General features: G+C 38.1%; 1 protein-coding gene across 2 annotated transcripts in view; it reads right to left on the reverse strand.

Moving 5' to 3' along the window:
* The window catches only part of GRB14 (growth factor receptor bound protein 14), a 125,601-nt gene that overhangs the window by 54,170 nt on the left and 51,262 nt on the right, over positions 1–20,169 (reverse strand). Inside the window, exon 1 of one of the 2 annotated variants that reach the window (XM_044242225.1) lies at positions 9,408–9,613. The exons of the other annotated variant lie outside the window; for it this stretch is intronic. Within the exon in view, the coding sequence (XP_044098160.1) occupies positions 9,408–9,470 (63 nt within the window). The 5' untranslated portion in view covers positions 9,471–9,613. Of the gene's footprint in view, positions 1–9,407; positions 9,614–20,169 lie in introns of those variants that run through there. 2 annotated transcript variants of the gene reach the window in all.

The raw sequence follows: 20,169 nt of genomic DNA on the forward strand, positions 1-20,169 counted from the left end.
AAGTCTAAACCTAAGCCATGCACACACACCTACGTATGGATACAGACGTGTTATTTTAGGACCTAAATCCAACATGAATAAAGAGGGTCAAATCCCAAACCCCATACTCATGTTTCCAATGACTTCATCAAAGGAGTGCTCTCTGAAGCCTCAGTGTTTTTAAAACTCATGTAATTCCTGTGAAGATAACAGTGCTCACTAATTCATCTTTGAAGTTAAAAAAAAAAAAAACAAGAAAAACTTCACAAGTGCTAATGTTTATTCATATTTAAAGCAGAAAACCCACCGGTTATGCTTATGCTGGACACAATGTTATTCCAGTATCTCATTTCAGGTTTTAAGCAATTGTTTCTCCCCAGAATACCCATAAGACATGTCTAAGTAAAAAAGTTAAAAACGGTGTCACACAGTGGGAAGGACAAGTTGGGGAGGGGTGGAGGAAGGGTTAAGAAGAGAGAGGGGTGAGAGAGGGGTGAACAGGAAGAAAGGAAAGAGAATTATTTATTACTGCCTGGGACACGTTGGACTTTTCAGTGCAATTCTTGGGCTGCTGGCATCAACTGAAGCACTTTCAGGAACTACCTTATTTTACTAATTTTTAAAGGCACACTTCCTCACATTTAACTTTTCTGAAACTTGGATGCAACTTGTCATCAGTGGTATGTCAGATATAATTGGAAACATATAAAATAATGACACTTCTTGTAATTCAAGGTGCCATAGGATCAATGAAATATGCTGTGTTCCATCTTTCTGGGACATCTGGGAGGTATTATAATAGTATATATATAGTATAAAGTTATAATTGCATACAAAATATCACTTTCTAGACCTATCATCCCCACGCTGTGACAGCAGTAGAAGCAAGTGATTTATAACCACTTTTGTCATTTCACCTTTCCTTCCTTTCTTAAAATATTTATTTTACATCAGTACAAAACACGTATAGAACACATTCATGAAAAAGAAATGTAGTCAATACTGTTCAAAACACAAAATAGTAAAGGCCAAAAGGACTCTTGGAGAACATCCACCAAAATCCTCTCATTTTACAAACAAAGAAGCCACTTCTGAGGAGGGTCTGATTAGCAAAGGATGCCCACCTATTCCGTGGCGGAGCCAGCCAGGGAGTCTGTCTCTGGTCTCTCCTATCTGACCCTGTTGTTGCCACTCTGCTCCTCCAACTTTCACGCTTCTGTAAGCTGCTGCTCCTATATGGCATCTCAGATAAAAGTATTAGATAACTAAAAACCACAACATAAAAATGCACATATGTCTCCAAACATCTAGCTTTTTGAACGTCAAGACAGGCTGTTCTTTGGTTTCACTTTTTTGCAGCATTAACTTGCCCGAAAAAGTGCATGATCTGAAACGGCCAGCAGAGGGAGTCTTCACTTCTCAGTGAGCACAAATAGAGAAACTAGGATGTTCTGAAAACTACAACTTTAACATTGTTAACCCTATGGAGGTCCTATTATAATTACAAGCTTTAACAAAAAATTTCAAGCCATTTAAAAATATTCTTAACAATTTGAATGTTTCAGATAAACCATGTGTACATCTTAACTTCAATAAGGATTTTTTTGGGAGATAGATAGATATATTACACATACACTGCATATAAAATCACCTCAGTAACAATCTTTCCTAGAACTCAAGATGGAGGTTTTCCCTAGCATTTTTGAAAGGTGATGTCAAAATATTTCTTTGAGGCGCCTGGGTGGCTCAGTGGGTTAGGCCGCTGCCTTCGGCTCGGGTCGTGATCTCAGAGTCCTGGGATGAAGGCCCGCATCAGGCTCTCTGCTCGGCAGGGAGCCTGCTTCCCTCTCTCTCTCTCTCTGCCTGCCTCTCTGTCTACTTGTGATCTCTCTCTGTCAGATAAATAAATGAAATCTTTAAAAAAAAAATATTTCTTTGAATCTTGATAGAACTACCCAAACGAATCTGACTTCTGAAACTATAAAATAAAATTCCTGATATTTTTACAAACACAACTGAATGTATATGTCCAAACACACACAGCCGATTAGGAAGCATTTATGCTCACTTTCCCACAATGGCATGTGTGCCAAAAATGATTTTCGAATTCTTTTTCAGGAACTGTCTTAAGAACAAGTATTTTTAATACCTCCAGGGGTAGAAAATCTTTACCCTTGCAGAGGGTTTAATACCTGAAATTACCAAAAGTCTTGTCTCTTTCTTCTGCCAAAAAGAAATTCTTATTTTCCAGATTTGACTTGGGTGCTGGCGCATGGCCAGGAGAGCCAGCCCTGACACTGCCCTCAAGCAAGAGTCTGAGACTGTTGATCAGCCTGAGGATTTTTAATCTGCCTTCATTGCCAAATGCAGACCAGGCATTGTGGTTTACAAAACAACATGAGCTGGGGCGCCTGGGCGGCTCAGTCAGTTAAGTGTTTGTTTGCCTTTGGTTCAGGTGGTGACTTCATGGTCCTGGGGTTGATGGAGATGGAGTCTGGAATCTGGCTCCTTGCTCAGCAGGGAGCCTGCATCTCCCTCCACCTGCTTCTCTCTTTCTCTGACAAAAAGTAATAAATAAATAAAATCTTTAAAGAAAACAAAACAACAACACAAGAACAAGAGTTACAGCCCCATTCCCACGGAGGTTCAGCCCAGGTGCTCATGGTGACGGTGGACTTTGAAGTCCGCTCTGTGATCAGATCCTAAACCACCAGGTCCCCAGCGATGAGTCCTAGATTCCTCATTCTATAGAACGGACAAACTCGTAGGACCCGATTACTCTAAGTGATCTTTACTACAAATTTTTGAAAGCAAATAAGGCATTTAGTAAGTCTCAAGAGACTCCTATAGCCCCACTGAGCTCTAAGGAACTCTGACATATGGTTTAGTCACTACATCTTTGAGGCAAGACTGAGTGCGCAGCAAGGAAAAATGACAAGAGGGATAAAGAGATGGAGGAAGGTGGGACCAGTCCCATGAGAGGACTAAGGAGCCGGCAGGGTTTGCTGAGTGGGAAAGGCAGAAGGCTCTGCCTCAGACACACCCATGAGGCTGGGAGAGGCGGCCTCCTGCAGGCACGCTGGCGCTGACCCGGAGCTCAGTCCTGCCTGGTCACCGACCAAACATGTGCCTTGGGCAGGACACTTAACCTACCCCACCATCCTCCTCCCTTCCCCGCCCCGCCGAGCTTCACATTCCTCATCCCAAATGGGGTTTGGGTTCTTATGAGAACTAAAGGGAATGTGTCATCAGTGCTGAACACATTAGAGCTGTTTTGATTTTATAGGTGTGTGTCGAGGACAGTGAGTATACCAAGTCGTCCCCAATGGCAAGCTGGAGCTGGATAAAGGTCATGAAAAGGGAAGGTGGGCAGCTGAGGTGGAACCTGAGTGCAAGGCTTTTCACCACAAGTGTGAGACCAGGGGAGAATGAAGTGAATGCGACAGGGAGACAAATGTATCAACTAACAGCAATTACATACCAACTCTGAAACTTCCCTATGTTGGGCACTTGAGTCCAGCGATGCTCAAATGACACAGCCCCTGCCATCATTAGTTAACATTCCGGTAATGTCACCTTTGTCTACTGAAACAATGCCTTTACATTAGGCACAGTTTTACCTCTTTCAAATACATAACTGTGCCTGATTCTTCCCAGGATGGTGAAAAGAGAAATTAGCTCACCTATCTTATTTTAGTTAAATCTATGTTCCCAGGTTTTTAAAAAAAATTCACCAGCATTTAATACTTGGATTAATGTTTTTAAATTCAGTTAGAGCCCCCCTAGAGTTACCAGCACGCAAAAAGCATACTTTCTCTCCCTGGCTGCATTATATCGAGGATACCTACTTTTTGTTTGATTCATTTGTTACAAGGGAATTTTTATATAATACCTTAATAGGATAGGGCACAAAAATATTTAAATTCGTAGTAGTAGGGAGTTTCAAACTGTTTATGAATCTAGTAAAACATGCCATTTCATAGACGAGGGGGTAGAAAATGAACTGGTGTTTGTTGAGCTCCTACCATATCAGTCAAGTACTTCTAAATACTCATCCTATTTAATCCTCACAAGTGTTCTGTGAGGAAGCATCATTATTCCCAGGCCAGAGAAACTGATTTTCAGAAAAACTTAAAAAAAGAAGGCACCCAAAGTCACACCACTGCTCAGTGACAAATCTGAGCTCAAACTCAGGGGTTCCTGGCTCTAAAACACACAATTTCTAAAGCATCACACTTCCTAAAAACTCACTTCTCAGGAAAAGACACATTTTGTGAAAACACAAAATTCATTTGTCTGTGTGGTACCTTTCCTAGATGGATATGTAGCAAAGTAACCCTGTAAACAAAGAAAAGGACAGAAGAAAGAACAAGGTTTAGCAAGAATGAGAACACCAAGTAAACAACAATAATCACACTCATTACCACATCACAACCAAGCCAGCCAGCCCTCTGTGGGTCTCCCTCCTCAGGATATCTATTCTTTCCCCCCTTACTATACCTTCTACTATCCCCATACAAGTGAAGAGAATACATTTGTCCATAAAGCATAATCATAACGTGTACCTGGAAACAGGATAACACAAATCCAAGGGACAAATATTTACTGAATGTCTAATATGTTGGAGGCACTTGTAATTGGACGGCAAGCTACCCACCAAGAGCCCCTGTTCCCCTCTCCCTTCCTGATGAGTCCAGACTCTGATGAGAAGGGCAGAGTGTGGTGCTCAAGGCCCACATTTCCTGGCTTCCCCGGTCACTAGGGTTGACCACATGACAGAATCCCAGCCAGTAAAATGTAAGCAAAAGTTCCTGGTTACTTCAGGGTGCCATGCTAACATCTGACAGAGCAAGCCAGCACACCCTTGGTGCTTCCCATTTTGTATGCCAGGAATGTGAACAGGAAGACTGGAGATTTGCATTTATCTTTCCATAAAAGGAAAAGAGACCCACACTAAGGAAGATACAACAGAAAGCAAGAAGGAACTTGGTCGCCTCAGGACATTGTCAGGCTGCTATATTAGCTTTGGATGGAGTCTTGTAAAGTGAAAGAAAGATAAATCTTCCTATTTAATGTGCTGTCATTTCAGTTTTCTGGGTACATGAAATAAAATTCAGCTCGTAACTGACAAAACACTTTAGTTAAGGAGTCTCTTCAATATTTAAATTCTGGATGTAAGACAAAAAAACACAGGTTTTTGAAAATGAAATAGTACAAGATTTATAAAAACAAAAACAAAAACAAAAACAAAACAAAACCAGACACACAGAAAAGCATAAAAGGCAAATCTGAGTCGTCAGAAAGCATAATTACGATCCTCAACTATGGAAGACTAGGGAAGCCTTCAGTATCATAAAAGGTAATCAAAGAACTGTTGTCACAAGGCAGTACCTACTGAATTGGGAAATCGGGAACAAAGGCACATCCACGGACACGGAATCAAGATACCACTAAGAAAGATGTGCTGCGAAAGTCTTGAAAGAAAAGCTTCAGAATGGAACCACAGCTTGAGCTGGGGCACAGACAATAGACAGCCTACAGGAAAAGCAGACCGAGTCCTGGAGCTGTCTACAGGCCCCGGAGCATAGAACCGGGGGCAGAAGTACAGAGGGACAAACATCAAACAGTGTTTCGAGCGCCAGGAAGAAAGCCAAGGACTGGGCAGAGGCTCCACGCGGGGCTGGGGAAGCCACGGGGTGCACAGGCCCTGAAGCAGAGGCAATACATCCATTTGGATGGATTTTGTATAAATTTAAAAGTTTCTGGGCAAAATAGTGATATGATAATCTGTATTCTTTCATTCTTTACAAAATTATTTTTAGAAAATCACAGCAATGATTCTAACTGTATGAGGAAGGAAATGAATATAACATAAACTATTCTCTTGTATAGACAGAGCATTGACTCTTCTGATAAATGGCATTGCTCCATATTACACTCATGAATTTCAGATTTTCAAAAGGATTTGAATCTTAAGGAAAATGTATTCAAGAAATTATCCTTTTTCCTCTCTGAGATTTCAGAAGATGCTTCAGGATCGTGTGTGTTCATGAATATCTCTCATAATTGTAGTTTGAATTAAAAAATGCAGAAATGCTTGTAAACATAATTTGCAAAACAATGTAAATCTGATAGAGGCATGAAACATACCTACTCATAGAGTCAGAATATGGACATCTGGCCTTCTGATCTTGAAGGCTTTCTATAAAAAGAATATGAATTTTATATTACATTTAATGTATACTTTACAATCTTTGAATCTTTTGTTAATTCTCTGGGACCTTAAAATAGTTTCTTGATGTAATGTACCAATCTAGACCGCTGGGTATAAATTCTATCTCTCTCTCTCTCTGTCTCTCTACACATACACACACACACACACACACTTTGCTGCTTACAATTGCTTTCTGAATAAAATGTTTTCTACACTAGAACATATGGGAGTTGGTGGAGGTGCAGAGGGAGATGAAAGGATTTGCCTAAGCTAATTCCAGACTAGAAGTTGAATGGCAATTATACACCCCATAAGGCAATTTCATTAACATATTAATTTCAGGAGGTAACACATATCTAGGAGAAACACACTGGAAGTCACAAGACCTAGATTCTATTTCTAGCTTTGCCAATGACCTTCTGGGTGACCTTGCATAAGTCACTCAACACCCAAGAGACTCAGACTTCGCTCATTTAAAAAAAAAAAAAGATCTAATCTAGTAGTTATCCGAGAAAAATGCTATGAGGTAAAAGATTCATTCAGAGCATTTGGTGAGGAAGTACCGTGTCTGAGACAGACGAAATCTTTGCTGGAACCATGATTAACCAGAATCAAGGAAATCAGATTCTAATAGAACTGGAGGAAACCAAAAATTTTTTTCTAAAACTTTACCCGATAGAGAATCTACCAAAAGTCTCTATTCCTCAAAGATCAAAGTGTATTTGATCTTCTACAAAAAAGACCCATACTGTGTTAAGGGGCCATGTTTAAAGTTAAAGTTCCTAGTCACTCTCAGGAGAATCTCATGGTCATTTAGATCAGATATACAAGCTGATAAGAAAATTACTCCCTAGTGCTATTAAGCATTTTTAGAAATGCCCTCAGCCTTTCAAATGATTAGGATTCCAACTGGCAAATTATTTTTCAAGAGCCACTCATTCAAGATGAGCAAACTTTATGCCAAGCTTAAGGAAAAGCACCTGCTGCCTTCTTGGGAAAAGGAGAAGCTGCCCCCAAAATACTCCCAAGAAATGCTTGTACTAATTTGTCAGATCATCTTAAATTATGGTGCGTATAGAAAATGACAAGTTAATTACAAGTATGGAATAATTTTCTATCTTGGAAAAAAAGAGCCATGGTGTGACCAGAGCAGATGGAAGTCTTTTAGTCAGAAACATGCCCAATTCCTAAAATAAGAGATATTAAGATTTTTCAGAATTGTCTCCTAGATAAGGTGTCCTTTGGAAGTTAAAATGCCAGAGAAAGAAACCATCTAAGTACTTTCAGCAAATGGTGATGCCCTAAATTATATGGAAATTTAATATATGTACTCACTGGAAGGCAATAGCATGGACCTGGGTGCAGGGGATTTTGACTTATTAACTATTATAATAAAAACCTGACAAATAGCTTATTATAAAAGACCAAGAGAAATCACAATGATGTGACCATCAGCAGCTCAGACTTAACATCAATTATAATCACAGCTTTCCAGAGTATTCTCATTCTGCTACTTATCAGTCAATGCTGGATTTTCTAGCTGAGTTTCACTCATGCCAGCTGCCCCTGCCCCAGTGCTCCAAGTCCTTGAAAATGATAGCATCTCTTTCTAATGTTTTATACTCTAATAAGAAATGGTCTAGATATCTTAACTATGAAAATACAAAATAAATTAGTTGAGTCACAGAATTGTAGACAATAATAATACTGCAGAAAGCATTTAATGAAAATCTGTCAGTTCTTGTGTTACAGGTAAGGAAGTAATGACTGCGAATTTAAGTTGACTTGCCCAAGGTCACACAGCTAGCAAACAGTCGAGTGCTATGCTTCCTACCAAACCGACATGTCATATCAAAGGACATAATGAAAGCTTCTTGGTTATTCTAAACTGCAATATTAATTGCATAAAGAAGAACTCAGTCCTAAGAACACACATTTGATCTAGATTAGTATACCTTTTCACGTTCCGGTGAGTCAGGGAATCTCTACGGCCATTATTAATGCTTAGTCTAAATCAAAATGAAGATTCAAGCTCAAAGCAAAATATCTGCAATTAAATTTGCCTAAGATGAGAAAAAGGCCTCGAGAAAGATAAAGAACAAATACTGGCAAAATTACCATATACAATTCCAATGCCAAGTAAAAATGTCCCCAGTGAATAAATGGTCAACTGTATAAGGAAATGAACTGAAAACCTAAAAATTAAACACAATAAAAAAAGATACTAATTAAAAAAAAAAAACTCCCTTATTGTTACATTTGTCATTCTCAAACAAATTACACCATGACCTTTGACTTACGGAATACACTAATAGTTAACTAACAGTTAACTATTAAAAGTCATTTACGGAAATAAACATTCCTGTCTCTAGTGTCACCAAAACCATTCAGAAAGCATATTGCCAAAGATGTGTTTTGGTGCCTTCCTTTTCTATACTAGAGAGCTGATTCTTTAAGGATTTCAAGACATTGTTCTTATTTGGAGTATTTATAAGAAAAGTTTAGCATATTCAGTTTTACTTAAATGCTACATTCCATGGTGTATTTATTACCTTATAAAATATGATACTGCAAGTAAGACATAGAAATAAACTTTACAAAAAAAAATAGATACAGTATTTTCATACACAGGATTGACTGCATTAATAATTAACAGAAAGCTCTTTCACAAGGGAATATAATGGAAAGTTTTTCTTAAGCAAATAGGCAGCAACTCAATAGAAATCGGTAGAAACCAGAGAATAAACTGGTGCCATATGTTTAAACAGAAAAACAATAATATAGTCCATTCAACAATGAAGATGGATGTATTATGAATTATAGTGAAACAAAGGAACTGCTTCTCAGTAAACAAATATAAAACATAATAGCTAGCAGATTTCCTATTGAACTGAAGGCAAAGAGGCCTGAAGTTACAGAAAGGAAAAAAAAAAAAAAGCAAAAGATTCAGTATACTCTCTAAATCACAATGCCCTGAAATCGAGACCGAGCTGCTTTTACATGGAGAATTTTTACCAGAGGTATTCTAGCGTGGCATTTCCCCCCTTTGTCTAATTTCACCTAATATACCCTTTAATTGCCTCTAGCCTCAATGAATGACAGCCTCTCTCAGGATATGTAACTAAAGTTTCCAGTGTATTAATAAACACACAGTAACAGGAAGAAAGAAAAACAGCAAGGAAAAGGAAAGAACAAGGCAAAAGAAGTCACATACCCTTTTCTGTAGGACTATTGGCGTTATTGTAGGCAGAGTGACTCTTCTCGCACTCAGACTCATGCCTGCTCTTCGTAGAAGGAACCCCTCTCATAGATCATGGGTGAAATGAAAGAAATCTTTTAGTTACTCCTTGGAAATCTCGGGGCTCAGCGCAAAGAAACTAGGAAAGTAATAAATGTCACTCTGCTTATGTGATTCCAATCTACCCAAAGCCAATTAAGGATGGCTGTGGGACAGGACAAGGCAGTGACCAATCAAAGCCGGGAAAACTCCGCCTTTGACCTTGGAAACACATTCTGATACTTTTGTTTATGATATTTAAAGAACCAGATTAACAGGCATCTAGTTCACTTAACTTTTTTTTTCCAAAACAGTGCAATTTAATGCCATCTTTGTTGACTAAGCAGCTATGTCTTTAGTTTACTAAAACATTTCAACATATGGCAGATAAGAAACTGTTTACATGGATCTATTTAAAGTACATAAATATGCAGATGAGCTAAATTTACTTATGCAACTCATAAATTCAATAAATGGGTCGATTAGAACATATTATATAAGGTGCAAAAAATAATCCTGAGGTTAGAATTGGTCTCAAAGTATTAATTTATGTGTTATAATAAAAGGTTTTTAATATTCACTGACGCATTTCATTTCTTAACCAGCTAAAATTTTTGTATTATGGACTTTTCAGCTATCCTTAAGGTTATACGCTTAAGTATTTCTGTTAATTATTTCCTTAACAGTCAACCTAAAAATAATAATGTTAAATATAAAGGGCGCATTAAAACACAATATGTGAATTTCAAATGTTTATCACTTTTAAAAAAGCACAGAATTCTTTAACTCAGCATCTTTCACTCAATTAAAAGCATTTAGACAATAATCACTGCTCAATGCAAACACAAAATTTTAACAACCATTTTGCCTTTATTCCTATACTAACTGAAAACTGCATTTTAAAAATGTGGGGGGTTTGGAGGAGAGTCACAACTTTTATCATTGATAGCTAACAAGAAAATTTTCAGAATTTCAGTGTTTCTAAATAAAGAATAAAAGAAATACTCAACATGACAAAAAGTATCGTAATATTAAAACTAATCTAAGATATTAGGATGGTAAGATCCCTGCTGGACTGATGACTTCACAAGCATCTACTCTGCTCTTCAGCCACAGCACAGGGAATGAACCACTGCAGTCAGTAGGAGAAAACATCTTGTAATTTCTAGCTTACAAGGCAAGGTTGTTGTAGTAACAAGGCAAAATGGAAGATTCTAGGCAACTCAGACACAAACTTCCCATTTCATTATCTAGACTGGTACTAAGCAGGGTTCACTTAACTGCTTTATAGTTCACGCTTTTGGGGTAGGTTTTATATGCATAATGATCTCATATTCCTCAAAAGGAAAAGACACATAACAACCTCTACAGAGTTCCCTACTTGGAATTTCAAAACCTGCATAGATTCCCAAGAAAGGTAGCGGGGTGGGGGAGTTCACTTAATATAAAAAGTCACAGATGGATCTAGTTGAAAATTAAAAGAAAGAGAAAATTAAAAAAAAAAAAAAAACCAACTTACTAGTACTGGGATGGAAGTTACCATTTGTAAAGTGGAAGATTCTGGTTTAAACTTAAGTCACTTTTTTGGCAGACCAACAATAACAAAGCCCGCAGTAACTACGTCATTTCAAGATTATTATCTGCAGTATTTGGCTTTTTCTTTCTTCTTTTCTCAATTTAGTCTTCGGACATTACAAAGAAGTGCTATCTCTGGTCTCCAAAATGGGGTTCGACCATAATCAAAGCAATTCATTTCACTTAATAACGAGGCAAAGTCCCCACTATGCATGAGGCGGCGTGTTTGGTGGTAGGAACATACTATTGACTAAGATACGGTCACTGGCTCAAAGTAGAATAGAGGGAATTCATTTTTAAATTAAAAAAAAATCATACTCAGGAGTGGGCTAAGTGAGTCTAACAGTGATTAAACTTAAAAATACTAGGGATGGGGGCGCCTGGGTGGCTCAGTGGGTTAAGCCTCTGCCTTCGGCTCAAGTCATGATCTCAGGGTCCTGGGATCGAGCTCGCATCGGGCTCTCTGCTCTGCGGGGAGCCTGCTTCCTCCTCTCTGCCTGCCTCTCTGCCTACTTGTGATCTCTGTCTATCAAATAAATAAATAAATAAAATCTTTAAAAAAAAAAAAATACTAGGGATGTACCAAAGTAGAAGAAACTACACCACTTCAAGGAGGAAATGACATTTTTTTTGACAAGTGATTAGAGGAAAAGACTATTCAGAACTTGATGCCTGATGGGGAGATAAAATGAGGTTCCCAAAGCTGACTCCACATTTTGAGGTCTAGGCAAGTGGGAAGTCAAAGACGCTGTTTTACTTCACACTACAGAGCTTTTTATAACTAAAAACGAATCCTTCAAGTCAAAATGATGTCCAGGCTCTATATTTATTACAGTGCAATATATCTGCCCTATAAGGGCTTTGAAAAACACTTGACAGACAACCAGTGTGATAGGTCATCTCTTCAGAACACTTGAAAATTGAAGTTTATAAATTTTCAGTGAAAACCATGAAGAGCAAAATGTGGCATTTTGTGACTCTGTGTTGCCAAAAAGGTCATTGTCTTTGAAAAATGAGACTTGCATACACTTTTCCTAGTCAATAGGCTGAAAGACTAATGAGATGACATTCACGCTTACGACAGGCAGAGTCTCATTTTTCAGTGATCTTTCCAAGTGTTCATATTGACTGTGCTTTATCTTACCTCCCACTTATTGTAGACACTGATTCAAAATTTAACTTTAGCCTATGCTTTTTCTTACCATTATTATAAATGACTTTCACACTCACTAACCTTGTCACCTGATCCTTAATTTCTTCAGCTTCTGCAAAATGAGGATAAAAAGCCACAGCCAACAATTCTGAACTGCTATGAGGGTCAAGGAAATCAAGTTTGCATAGGGTCTGGAAGGGACCAAGGCAGGGGCTGAAAACCCTACTGCTGAAAGAATGGGGCCTACGATGCATTCTCCTTAGACATGGGTCTCCTTAGACCCATGTCACAGGTCATTATTTCCAAAACCAATATTTGGTAGAACACAGTTGTATGTTATTTTGGTCCTTGCTCAATACTCTGACTGAAGGAGTGCATTTTTGCCACTCAAAACATGTATATCAAGGTTTCAGTGTGAATTAAGAATAACAAAAAATAACCACTATTGTGATTTTTTTTATTTTATTTTTATTTTTATTTTTTTAAGATTTTATTTATTAATTCGACAGACAGAGATCATAAGTAGGCAGAGAGGCAGGCAGAGAGAGAGGGGAGGAAGGGCTCCCTGCAGAGCAGAGAGCCCAATGCAAGGCTCCATCCCAGGACCCTGGGATCCTGACCTGAGCCGAAGGCAGAGGCTTTAACCCACTGAGCCACCCAGGCGCCCCCACTATTAGGATTATTAACAGTAGTTATGTGAACACCCACTATGAGCCAGGCACAGAGCTAGTTTTCACTGAATCCTTACAACAACACTGTGAGGGAGGCACTCGCTCCTCAGTAGATGAGGGAACAAAGGCCAGAAGAACGGTAGCTAAGAAATGGTCTCAGATACAAATACATATTGCAAAAGAACTTGCCCAGGTTCATGAAGTGCATAAGTCAATGAGTCCTGATGAAAACCAGATTCGCCCCTTTCCATGACACCCCACTATTCTACCCTACAATATTCTCTCCCACATTATACTATATAATTTGATATAATGTTAGAATAAAAGGTCATCATACGGGGCTGTTTCTGAGGTACCTAAACATGTGTTAGTTCTCCTAATTCAGTAAGTAGGTGTTGAGGGCCCTACTATGTGTCAAGTCCTATGCTATTTGCTATAGGGAACTCAAAGTTGATAGTTCCTGATTCCTGTTTGCCAAAGGAGCTGACCCATGAAGACATGTAAACAATTAGTCAAAATAGTATACCACGTAGAATCTTGGCAGAAGACAATGTTACATAGGCACCAACCAACCTCTAGGTTCCAAGCCAGACCTTCAAATCTCTTCCCCTACTCAAGGTAAACAGAAGCTTCTTACAGATCCCAAAGGCACATTCCATATGTCCACGTCTTTGTTTCTAATGTTCACTCACCAAACGCCACCAAACTTTTGAGGCCCAAGACAAGGCACAGCTTTTCTGATAGTGACACTGATCACGCTTCCTTCAAACATCTCTCCTTTTCTTGGCAGTAGGGGAGGGGTATGAGTCTACCTTAGAACTGACAGGTGGAGAAGAAGGCATCTTATTCTAGAAGAAGGCATCCATCTAGATTATACCATTCTTTATTTTGCACATTTTTAAAATTTAAACTTTTCTATTGCTCATGTCTTGCTCTGTACATACTAATACACTGTTTGGCAACTAATAAATCTTTCCGTAGGCCCTAGTTTTCTGCCTAATGAAAGTACAGTCCTTAAGGGTGGGACCCAGTCTCTTATTTCCTCTCCTACTCCCAGAACACCTAGCAGAGCACTTTCTGTACACAGTAGGCATTATGCTCACTCACAATCATTGTGGAAAGACTAGTCGCTCCGGTTACATAGCAGACAAGCCTCCTTTCTTGTTTTAACAATTGCTTGCCTTATGATTTATTCTGAACAAAACCACAGTCTTCTTCACAAGAGCATTTGGACATTCTTCTGCTACCTGACATAGTTCTACTAGTAGCAGTAATGTAAACACTAAATTTAACTGTTGTCCTAAGAACACAGATTTCACAGAAACTTAAAATATTTTATTATAGCAAATAACAGGCCAGATCTTCAGACATAAACTCAGTACCTCTAGTTCTACCAGCTCACACTAAAGTGCTTTGCTTCCCTATGTATGTGCCACGGCATCAGGCTTCTCTCTTGGTGAGCCGGAACTGATCTCCCTCTCTCCTATTTTGGCCTCCACTCTGACAGCTATTTCCTTCTGTCAGGAATGGCTATGTTTATTTTCAGGGATTCAAAGTCTAAAAGAAAATTTTCTCTTTCAAAGAAATGACTGAATGACTTATACACCCTAGTGATGATAAATATGACCAATCCACAATTCATTCAAGTATTTTAAAGTGACTATGTATGCCACACCTGACATAGTTTTCTAGAAGCATTACACCTGCCTACCAAGGAACTACTATCTAAAGAGTACCGACGGACACTTAAAAATAATCACAACAAAGTGTTAAGTTCTGTAAATCAGCATAAATCAAGTACTGGAATGGTAAAAGAAGAAGAGCTAACTTCACCATGAGAGAGCGAACAAGTTCCCTAGTAAAAAAAAAAAAAAAAAAAAAGATCAGAATGAAGATAATTCTGGGGCCCCTGGGTGGATCAGTTGGTTATTCATCTCTTTTTTTTTTTTTTTTAAGATTTTATTTATTTATTTGGAAGAGAGAGAGAGAGAGAGAGCATGAGAGGAGAGAGGTCAGAGGGAGAAGCAGACTCCCTGCCGAGCAGGGAGCCTGATGTGGGACTCCATCCTGGGAGTGCAGAATCACAACCTGAGCCGAAGGCAGTTGCTTAACCAACTGAGCCATCCAGGTGCTCCTGCATCTTATTCTTGATTTCAACTTAGAAGCTCGTGTGGATCGTGAGATCAAGCCCCACATCAGGCTCTGCACTCAGCAGGGACTCAGCTTGAGATTCTCTCCCTCTGCCCCCTCGCCCCCATTGCGTACATGCTCTCTCTCTCTCTCTTGCTCACTCTTTCCCTAAAATAAATTAATTAATCAAAAAAAAAAAAAAAAAGAATACAGGTATTTCCAGGTAAAGAAAACATAAAGATGAATCTGGGAAAACATGGAGGGAAGAGCCAGACAAGAATGGTCATTCTATGTCATACTGAGCAGTTTGACTCTCATCCTTAAAGGGAATCATATTTGATAAGAAGTGAATTTTATCTCAGTGTGGAAGATGAAGTGTGTCATTTCTGAGAATGGTAACTAAAACAAGAAAAACAGTCGGAAGGACCTAAATGAGTCCGAGAAAGAAATGGAAATTACCAGATTAGAAAGAAGTCAAGATTTCAAAAGATAACAAGGAAATAGAAACAGCAGGGTCAAGTAGCCAAACACATACAGACGTCATTAATTGTTTCCTAAATATGAGCTTACAACACAAGTTCTAGGAAGTATAGGCTGTAAAAAGATAAACATCTTGCCTACACTCTTCATATTTCATATACTTTAAGGTTTTCTTAGGAAAAATCGTCTCTGAAATTTTGGAGAGATAAGATGAGGAGAACAGACAGAAAACAAGCACCTACCTTTCTTCATGCTCCCATAACCTTAAACTGACAACAAGAAGAGGAGCAGGAGGTGGGGGGAGTAATTTCCTTGGTAAGAAAGAAGAAATCCTTTCTCTTTTTCTAATTGTGCAGGATATAAGGAATATACTTCAGTTGACCATGCACTAAAATAATTTCTAGAAGCTAGAATGTCATTGGGATTAGACTGATAAGAATACATGCAATTATAGCAGGAATTTATGTTAAGAGAAATGATGTAAGTAGATTAAAAGAAAGTAAGATTAGAATACATATATATATATATATATATATATATATATATATATATATATATTTTAAGATTTTATTTATTTATTTGACAGAGAGAGAGACAGCAAGAGCAGGAACACAAGCAGGAGTAGTGGGAGAGGGAGAAGCAGGCTTCCCCGGGGAGCAGGGAATCTGATAGGGGCTCGATCTCAGGACTCTGGGATCATGACCTGAGCTGAAGGCAGACGCTTAATGATTGAGCCACCCAGGTGCCCCTGGAGTATATTTTTTAAAAAAATAGAAGCTCATTATAAATACCATTTCTTAAGAGTAAAGGAATGCCAAAGCTGAGGCAACACAAAATTTCCCCAAAAAGACCAAAAAAAGGGGAAACAAATCTAAATAAGTACTTCCACATAAATAAACAACCAACCAAGGATTATTAAACATTTGAAGAAAACAAACAACAGGACAAAAGATATAAATATGAACAACAACAACAAAAAAAACACTCCCAATATATCAGAGATAATTCAGAAGACAGAATATTAAAATGTCTAATCGGACTCCTGAGATCAGGTGAAGATTCAAGGGCTACAGCACTGATAAAATAGAACACTGTGTAACAGGAGTAATCAAAGAACCACAGACCATTCTTTGATATTATAAATGTTTGGAAATATAATTATTATTATAATAAAACTAAAAGTTAATAAGTGGCATGGAAGATAAAGATGAGAGACGGTCTCCCATAATGTAAAGGTCAAGGAAATGAAGAAAAAAGAAAGGAAAAAAAACCAAAACAACATGGAGGAACAATCCAGAAAGATCAACACATAAAATATGAGTCATGGAAAGAGTAAAAAAATAAAGTAAAAGAAATAAGAAAAGGCAGAAGAAAAGATCCCTGAGCCAATGTAGGTTACAAACCATTAAACTAAAAAGACCCACAGATGGCTAAGTAATTTGAATGAAAAAGAAATCATGGTAGACAAATAGTGGCAAATGGGACAACTTCAAAGAGAAAAGATAAAATTCCTAACACTTCAGAATCAGACTGGTAACAAAATATAATCCCATTTCTCATTAATATCCTCCAAGAATGTAAGCGCAAATATCCTCAAAAAAAGAATAAAACCCAGGGGCACCTGACAGGTTCAGCTGGTAGGGTACAACTCTTGACTAGGGGTCGTGAGTTTGAGCTCCATGTTGGGTATAGAGATCACTTAAAAAACAAATTTTTTTTTTTTTTTTTAAAGGCAGAGAAGGGGTGCCTGGTGGCTCAGTCAGTTATACATCTGCCTTTAGCTCAAGTCAAGATCACAGGGTCCTGGGATCGAGCCCCACATCAGGCTCCCTGCTCAACAGGGAGTCTGCTTCTCCCTCAGACCCTTCCCCCTCTTCTGCTCTCTCCCTCTCAAATAAACAAATAAAATCCTTAAAAAAATAAAAAATTAAATTAAATTAAAAGTCAGAGAAAAAATAAAAACCCAAGGAAGTCAGAAATTCATCTTTGCAGGGAACAGGATACCCCTGTAGCAGTAGGAAGCCATTATATGAAGAAAACTTCACACTTTCCCATTTCCATTAACACAGAAGAATCAAAGATTGAAAAAAAAAAATTCAAACACAAAAATGAAAAGGCTTCTTAATTTAGTACTTGGACCTTGGCTTTCTTCCTCATGAAACTCTCATAAATACATTCGAAGAAACTTCCCCCCCTTGAAGATGAATAATAAAATGGAACCATCAATGAATCCATACAAACATACTAACAATGGACAAAAAGGAATAAAGTAACAGGAGTAACAAATGGCAGGAGATGACTACGTGGAAGAAAAGTTCTCCAAGACTGGATAAAATATAAGACCATACATTAAACTAATAATAAAAGAGAATTAATGAAGCAAAATCATGTATGTTCACCCTGAAAACTTAAAAGCAATATGGAAGAAACAACAAGACAGTAAGAGATGAAACATTAGCGGGCAGAGTTCAAGAGATTTAACTGCTGTATTGAAAACACTTGAAATCAGAGTTAAGGTAAACAAATGACAGATACAAGAAAAGCAGCCAAAGAGAGAAGAAAAACTGTTTTAAATTTAAGCATTAAAAATAGAGACAAAGTTAAGGAGATCTCTACACCTGTAACTGAAATCTCCATAGACAAAAATCAAAATAATGGAAAAGAATACATGTATTAAGATAAAAATATAAGAAAAATTTTGAGAGGCACCTGGGTGGCTTTCAGCTCAGGTCATGATCCCAGAATCCTGGGATCTAGTCCTATGTTGGGCTCCCTGCTCAGTGGGGTCTGCTTCTCCCTCTGCCTCTCCCCCCCAACCCAGCTTGTGCGCTCACTCGCTCTCTCTCTCTCACAAAAAAATAAAATCTTAAAAAAAAAAAAAAGAAGAAAAGAAAAGAAAAGAAAAAATTATGCAATAAAATACCTATTGAAAATGCATGCTTTCAGGGCACCTGGGTAGCTCAGTGGGTTAAGCCTCTGCCTTTGGCTCAGGTCATAATCTCAGGGTCCTGCAATCGAGTCCCGCATCGGGTTCCCTGCTAAGCAGGGAGCCTGCTTCCCTCTCTCCCTCTGCTGCTCCCCCTGCTTGTGCTCTCTCTCCATCTCTCACTCCCTGTCAAATAAATAAATTCTTAAGCAAGCAAGCAAGCAAGGAAAGAGAGAGAGAGAGAGAAAGAAAGAAAGAAAGAAAGAGCGGGCGGGCACACTTTATCAGAAAAATTCCTTTCAGGAGTCAATACCAGATTACCTCAGTTAAGTTAACAGTCTTCAAATTTAAAGGTTTCTTGGGCACTGCGCCCCTGGGTGGTTCAGTTGGTTGAGCCACTATCTTTGGCTCAGGTCATGATCCTGGAGTCCCATGGGGTCCCGCATCAGGCTCCCTGCTCAGCAGGGAGCCTGCTTCCTCTTCTGACCCTCCTCCCATTCACACTCTCTCTCAAAAAAAAAAAAAAAAAGAAAAGAAAAGAAAAAGAAAAGAATTCTTGAGTGTCAAGACAAAAAAGCTCCAGCAGCTTTAAGGAGTGAATCCACCAGCTGCAGTATTTCCCTACAATACCACCCAACCACATGCTTAGGAGGACCTCACTGCCGCTGGTTACAACACTGGGTAGAGTAATGCCCATGAAATTCTTGAGGAAAGAAATATTTTGAGATTTTAAAATGTAGCCAAACTCAATTATAAAGGCAACAGCCAAAGTTCAAAAGTTTAACATATGCAAACACATAAAATCTTGTTCCCATGGGATCCTTTTGAGGCATTTACTAGAAGATAAACTGTAGTCAGCCAATAGATGGCTGAGAAAAATCAGAGTAAAAGGACTATAATGAATACCAACACTACTTATGGGACTAACACACTACATCATTGTGTTGCTATAATAAAATATAAGTAGTATAAGCTTTAACAGTGCATAAATGATAAAACATAACAAAAAAAGATGAAAGTTGAGGAGGAAAAACATGGAACGTTACTCAGATCAAAAGATATTATTCAAAACTGATGAATCGCAAAAGAATTTAAGTAAATTATTTTATAATGCTAAAATCAGCCAGTAGAGGAAGGAGAATCAAGAGGAAAAATATTAATTTTATTATTTCTCCTTAGAGGAGATTAATAAATAATCTTTAAATAAACAAGAGGATTAAGGTTTTTTGTATCATTGCAGTCATGATGACAAAACATAAAACTTTCTAATTAAGAGAACACAATGCTAAAAAGGCAGAACACATTGTGAATTATTTCCAAAACCTATAAGAAATATAAAATAAAATAAAAGAACAGTATTCATACCAAACTTTCATGTTCTCTCAGTATTTAAGAGAACCAAACTTACTTACTGAAAGGGAAAAAAAAAAAAAATCTCCACATTTGAATTATAAAGCAAATGCCAGTTTATTCTGTGGGAAAGAGATCACTATGAGTGAGAAAGTCTGAAAACAAAAGGATGGGTGGTGAGAAGGGGGTAAAAAGGAGGGAAGGAGGGGTGGAGAAAGGACAGAGAAGCAGATAGGGAGGGAAGGAAGGAAAGATGCACTGCTCAAATGAGGGTAAGACTGAACTCAGGGCAGAAGAGCAATAAACAAGCAATGAAGGAAACTTTATAATGCTGAGTGATATAAATCACAATAAAAATGTGTTGACTATTAATATCTAGGTGTCGTATAATACACATGTGTAATGCATATATTA

Source organism: Neovison vison, chromosome 3 (genome assembly GCF_020171115.1).
Source record: "Neovison vison isolate M4711 chromosome 3, ASM_NN_V1, whole genome shotgun sequence".
Taxonomy (NCBI): domain Eukaryota; kingdom Metazoa; phylum Chordata; class Mammalia; order Carnivora; family Mustelidae; genus Neogale; species Neogale vison.